At 45.2% G+C, this 6000-nt stretch overlaps 1 protein-coding gene across 2 annotated transcripts in view; it reads left to right on the forward strand.

Moving 5' to 3' along the window:
* Positions 1–3058, forward strand: part of FLT4 (fms related tyrosine kinase 4) — a 100833-nt gene extending 97775 nt beyond the window's left edge. The window contains exon 30 of one of the 2 annotated variants that reach the window (XM_030573246.1): positions 450–3058. In XM_030573246.1, the coding sequence (XP_030429106.1) occupies positions 450–678 (229 nt within the window). In that variant the 3' untranslated portion in view covers positions 679–3058. The remainder of the gene's footprint in view (positions 1–449) is intronic. The other variant, XM_030573247.1, reaches the window with a different exon arrangement.
* Positions 3059–6000: the final 2942 nt, after the last annotated feature.

Genomic DNA, 6000 nt, shown 5'->3' on the forward strand with positions numbered 1-6000 from the left:
GGGCTTGCGTCTCCCTGCTTGGCAGTACACACTAAGGAGAAGGGGGAGGAGGAGGCAGGTCAGGGAGTGGGATCCAGGGATCCTCCTCTGGACATAAAGGCCCCACAAAAACTAGTTCAGTCATTGGTTGAAATAGCTTCCATAGAGCAGCCTGTGTGGGAAGATTCTCACACATGCACACCTGCCCAGTCTCAGGCCCGGAGCCTGAGTGTGCTGCATATCAGTGTAGTGGGTGCCCTGGATGTTCGAGTGCTGGGCATCAGAGCACTGGCTGTTAGCTTATTGGCTGTTTGTTAGCATGCAGGATGTCCCCGTGAATGCCTGCCTTGCCTCCATGCTTTACCAGCTCTTTAATGGGGTCTTTCTGATGCTGGGAAGCCTCTCTGAGAGGTGCTGGGTTTCTACAGTACTGCTCTGAACTGAATCTCTACATCTCTCTTTGCTAACAGCAGTAAAGGGCCCAGTCGAAATGCAGAGTTGGCAGTGGAACAGTTGGCAGGTGTCGACCTGAGAGACAGGTGTCGACCGTTGTATCAGTCCCAGGTTGGAGGCCAGACTTTTTACAACAGTGAATATGGGGAACTGTCAGAACACTCAGAGGATGGCAGCTACACCCCACCTGGAGAGGGGGCCAGTCCCTCCGCTGTCCATGCATCCTTCTTCTCAGAGCAGTATTAACAGGAACAGGCTGCGGAGACACCATGTGAAGACACCACCTTCCACCCTTCATGCTGCATTGCCACTGCCATATGGAGCTTCCCCTCCAACCCAGAACAAACCACAGCAGGAAATCCCCACAAAACAGATGGAGAAAGGGAGCGAGAACACCTCGGAATTACAGACTGACTCAGGATGCAGCTTCTGATCCACTCAGGCACGGGAGAGAGCACGTCACTGATTGGGATGTTTTGTTTTATTTGTACGGGTGAGACGGACTAATTCCACTGGTTAGCGTGCGTCTGTGCTGAGTGCTGCAACCGCCTCTATTCAGATAGGCTTCCACTCAGTAAGCCCCATTTCAGGTCAGATAGAAATAGATCTGTCTGAGTCAAGGTTCTTCCTGATGTGCAGCCTCAAATTTTTTTCCTTGGATTGTTTTTTCTACTCTCTTAGTCTTCATGACTTCAGCCACTGAGGAGAGGTTCAGAACCAAAGGGAAGACTTACGAAGTGGTACCAGCAACAAGAGCAGGACATTTCTGAGCAGTGGATGGGAGGATCCCAGTGGATTCAGATATTCCCCGTAAACATACCAATGTGTGTGTAACCCACGAAAGCACTCCCGGCCCCTCAAAACCACTTCATCCAGTCCCACCAATATTCCTCTGTGATTGATCCTCAGGCATGTAGCATCCCTAGCAATGGAGACCTGCCTTTATATCTAATCAGATGGAATATTTTTGCCATTTTAAGCAACAAGCCCTGAAACAGTTATCAGCTAATAGCTAAAGTCAGCCCAGTGAGATAGAGAAATAGCCACTGTTTTTGTAGACCCTGTGAAAAAGTCAAGTTTTATACACTCTTTGCTGGCAGCAGGTAACTAATCATCCCTCTCCTCAGAGCCCTGCTACAGTTTGTTGCTCCAATTAAAAAGTAAACAAAATGAAGTCATGTTAATTTCAGCTGGATTCTAAACACAACATTTTTATTTGCAATGAGCTGTAAGGGTTTTACAAACAATGGAGAATACAAAGCACAAAGATAAGGTCCCTTTAACTGCGTCACTTTGTTTGCTGGTGTCACTGCAGTGGAAGAGAGAACCCTGCATTGTGGGTCTGGTAAGTGCTATTAACTTGGATAGACTATATTGGCTTCACATACATTTGCATACACTTGCAGCAGCCAATGAGCCATTGCCCCAGCAGGATCTCCAAAGGGGAGACCACACCTCAGACAGACTCCTCTTCAGCATCTATCACAGCACTTTGCCAGAGTCTCCAGCATAGTGAACCTGTCTTTCATTCCAATGGGCTTTCTTAGCTGTGGGATCAAGAAGTATTGGTTTCTATAGAAGCAGCTTCAGTAGCTTTTTTATGTGAAATCACATGAGCTCAGAAGCTCTGGGGACTCTCTGTGCAGCTCATCTGAACACATTTCTGTTCTGATTCCCTGCTATTTCCCACCTGCTTTTCCTCTCACTGCCACAGAGTATCTTCACACAAACGTCAGAGGAATCTTTGTGAAGAGGCTCATTTGAGCAGCTTATGAGTTTCCTTTTAGCATCTCATCCCACACACCTTCAAGAGGCAGAAGCTCCCTGTACCTTTGACATCTCAGCACCAGAGGAATTCTGCTTGCAGGCCAGGCTTCTATGTATAGAACTAGGGTTTTGTTTTGACTTTATTATTATTATTTTTTTGGTATCAGATATATTTTTCCAGATTCTATTTTTCCCCCATAAGAGGGTTTTGTGCATTTACAAAGTTAGCACTATCGTCTGTACCTTTCCCACATTGAGTTGTATGTCGTGGCTGCACTCAATATCTTGTCTGTTTGATTACAATTCTCTGCACAAGTGTGGGGCTGTGAGTTTACTTGTTGAATGGGAATGTAGGTGGTTTTGTTTTTAAGTGGAATTATAGTATGATGTGCATATCAGAGAGCTGGAGGAGATTCCCCAAAACTCAGACCTCCCTGTGCCTGCTAATCCCACTGCACTCCATGGGAATTCACCCCACAGTTGTCAGCTGCTAGAGTAGCTTTAAGTTGTGGTCATGACTCAGGTAAGGAACCCTACTGATGGAGGCTGCTAGGAGAGACACTGAATCAGTACATCCTCTAGGTGCCTAGGCCATGCCCTATATTGTCACCCATTTTTCAGCTGCAGCAGCCCCTGAGCTCTGGGGAGGTTGATTCTATGCCAGGCTCACTGTGGCAGAAGCTGGCATAAACCCAGGCTGAATTTAGCCCACTCTCTTGATGTAGTCTTTAGACCCAGCCTTTTTTGTCCTTACTATACTCATCACAGGTGCTAGCCTTCAATTGAGGAGGGATAGCTCAGTGGTTTGAGCATTGGCCTGCTAAACTCAGGGTTGTGAGTTCAATCCTTGAGGGGGCCATTTGGGGATTGGTCCTGCTTTGAGCAGCAGGTGGGACTAGATGACCTCCTGACGCCCCTTCTAGCCCTAATAATCTATGATTCTCTGTAGAAAAGATTTCACCTGGAAATACACTTCAGCTGCAAAAAAGCCTTAAAAAATTAACAAGTAAAAAACCACTCTACAAAGGACCAAAAGGCCTTCTCAGTCCAATGGGTGAAAATGTACTAGCAATCCCCACATTTAACAGGGTCCCAGAGCAGTGTGTCCAGGGCTTTTTGAAATAGCCTGGTTATCATCACAAGCAATGAGCCACACTGTTCTCTGTGCTTCTGTATTCAGAATACAGAGTGGATGGCCATTCCATATATGTGTGCACAAGCATCAGTCTATGGAAAAGTTATTGCACTAAAATCCATTGTTTAAAGGCAGCCTGGTGAGTCCATCTACAGGTCAAGGACAAGGAGCTGGAATGACATTTTATTTTTAATGTTGCAATCGTACTTCAGCAGAGATTTGCTTTGCTTCCTATATTTTGTATCCTATTTTAGGGTGGAGGGGCAGGAAGGGTCAGGGAATCAAATCCTATTATATGTGTAATGACATTAATACATGCATAACATACACATAATATGAGTAAAACTGTCTACTCTGCAGACACTTCCTCTGATGTAGTATCAATGTAATGTGTGACCATGCACAGTTGTATAGACACTTGTATTTTCAGTCATTTAAAAGCACACTATCAAGACTAAAATGATAGTGGAAAAAGTTGACATTCTTTCCTATGTTATGCCACCATCCATGATTATTAAAATTGACAGTTTTAAAAATCAATGTTTTCATCATTTCTGCCATTTTTTTACATTCTGCAACTTAGGTTGAGCAATGAAATGAGGTTGATCTGTTTCATTTTTGGTTCTGATGCACTAGTCCCACGCTGCAATGTTTGGACTTCCACAATTCCAGTAGACAATTTCAATTTTTAAAACCCCTGGTTTAATTTCTGTACCTATTAGGTTTAGCAGCACCCTCACTCTTTTTATTTTTAATTGAACCTAATTTTTGAGGCTAAGAGATTTGTTATTATGCCATAAAAAATGACCAATATACTTACTGTTGATTTCATTTTCTTTACCACTCGTTAGTTATTACAGATCATTGCTCTCTCATGAAAATAAAGTGTTTGACACAGAGCACTGGCATGTATTCTCTACTTGCTCATATGTATGCACACCCCCAGTCAAAACCATTGTCATACATGTGAATCAAGTCATGCTTCCTTTACATGCCAGTATTTTAAGCTGGTACCAGTTGTTGCCACAGCAGTATTGAACGTTTTGGTGAAGTGGCCTTTGATGCAAGGAGGATAGTAAGGGTTGCATGTGACTGGCTAAGTGTGTTTGTGTGTGAATGTAAGTGGATGTTGTGTGTGTGCCTCTCTCTGTTACACAGGAGTGTTTGTGGGGGGGGTTTAAATCACTTTGAGTCCTGTCTCTGACAGTTCACAGTTATATATCAAAACAGTTAGAACACTGATTTTTCCCCCTCTTCTCCTATAGTACTTGTTAAACTTTGTCATTAAGAGTTTTGCTGTAACATCTAAATGTGAAATTAAATAAAGTCATAACTTTCATCTGCTTTCTGTCATTTCTGAAGTTACATAGCTTTGGCAGCTACAGAGATGCTGGTCCTTGCTAAGTCGCAATGACTGATCTTCACACAAAACTCCAGCTTGAATCCAAACCTTGTTTGAAATCTAACTCAGATCAATTAACGTTTTGGTTTTATTATTTCACGTTGTGTCTTTTTGCATTTCCTCCTTTCAGGCAGGAAACAGCTGTTCTTGTGGCATTTCCAGGATGAAAGTTAGTCTTTTCTCATGAGATCCTTGGACAAAGCCGGATACACTTTGGATAAGTATGTTTATCTGAACCAATGACCTGAAAACTAAGAGCTTCACTCAGCAAGACCCTTAAAATACTGACCAGATACCTTGGGGTTTCATTAATGTTTTATTGTCTAGCCAAAGTCTACCCAAATGGGACACACTTTCTAATTTAGTGACAAAGAATCCTGTGGCATCTTATAGACTAACAGAAGTATTGGAGCATGAGCTTTCATGGGTGAATACCCACTTCTGTTAGTCTATAAGGTGCCATGGGATTCTTTGTCACTTTTTACAGATCCAGACTAACACAGCTACCCCTTTGATACTTGACACTTTCTAATTTACCCTCTTTAATCTTGTCGCACCTCCGATGGCTGTCTCTTGCACATGATATCCAGCTAATTTTATAGCATTTTTCAAACTGTGGGTCGGGACCCCAAAGTGAGTTGCAACCCCATTTTAATAGGGTCATCAGAGCTGGCATTGGACTTGCTGGGGATCAGACCGAAGCCAAAGCCTGAGCCCCAGCACCAGGGGCTGAAGCAGGGCTCAGACTATGGATTCAGCCTTGGGCAGCAGGGCTCCGTTTACAGACCTCCCATCAGGCTTCAGCTTTGGCCCCCTACCCTGGGGCTGTAAGGCTTGGGTGGGCTCAAACTTCAGTCCCCCTTCCTGCGGTTACGTAGTAATTTTTGTTGTCAGAAGGGGATGGCGGTGCAATGAAGTTTGAGAACCACTGAGCCAGTGGCACTGGAACCAGGGATGCCAGGGCCCTCCCACTTTTTGAAAGTGGGTTGGCCCAGCCTGTCCACTTTTCACTGGGGTGGACCCTGCCCCTTCCCCACCTCCTTGCCCCACCCCCGAGCCAGGCCAGTGTGGAGACCAGCCGGGGAGCCTGAGCAGCTGCAAGGAGCCGTGGCGCAGACCCTCCACCTGCCCTGGTCAGGGGATCTGAGCAGCCCCCAGCCAGTGTCCCTACTCCCCAGGCCCTCTGCCCAGGGCAGGTGGAGGGTCTGCACTGTAGCTACCCACAGCTGCCCGCCCAGCTCTTATCATAGCCAGGCTGTGGCTC

Source organism: Gopherus evgoodei, chromosome 8 (assembly GCF_007399415.2).
Source record: "Gopherus evgoodei ecotype Sinaloan lineage chromosome 8, rGopEvg1_v1.p, whole genome shotgun sequence".
NCBI lineage: Eukaryota > Metazoa > Chordata > Testudines > Testudinidae > Gopherus > Gopherus evgoodei.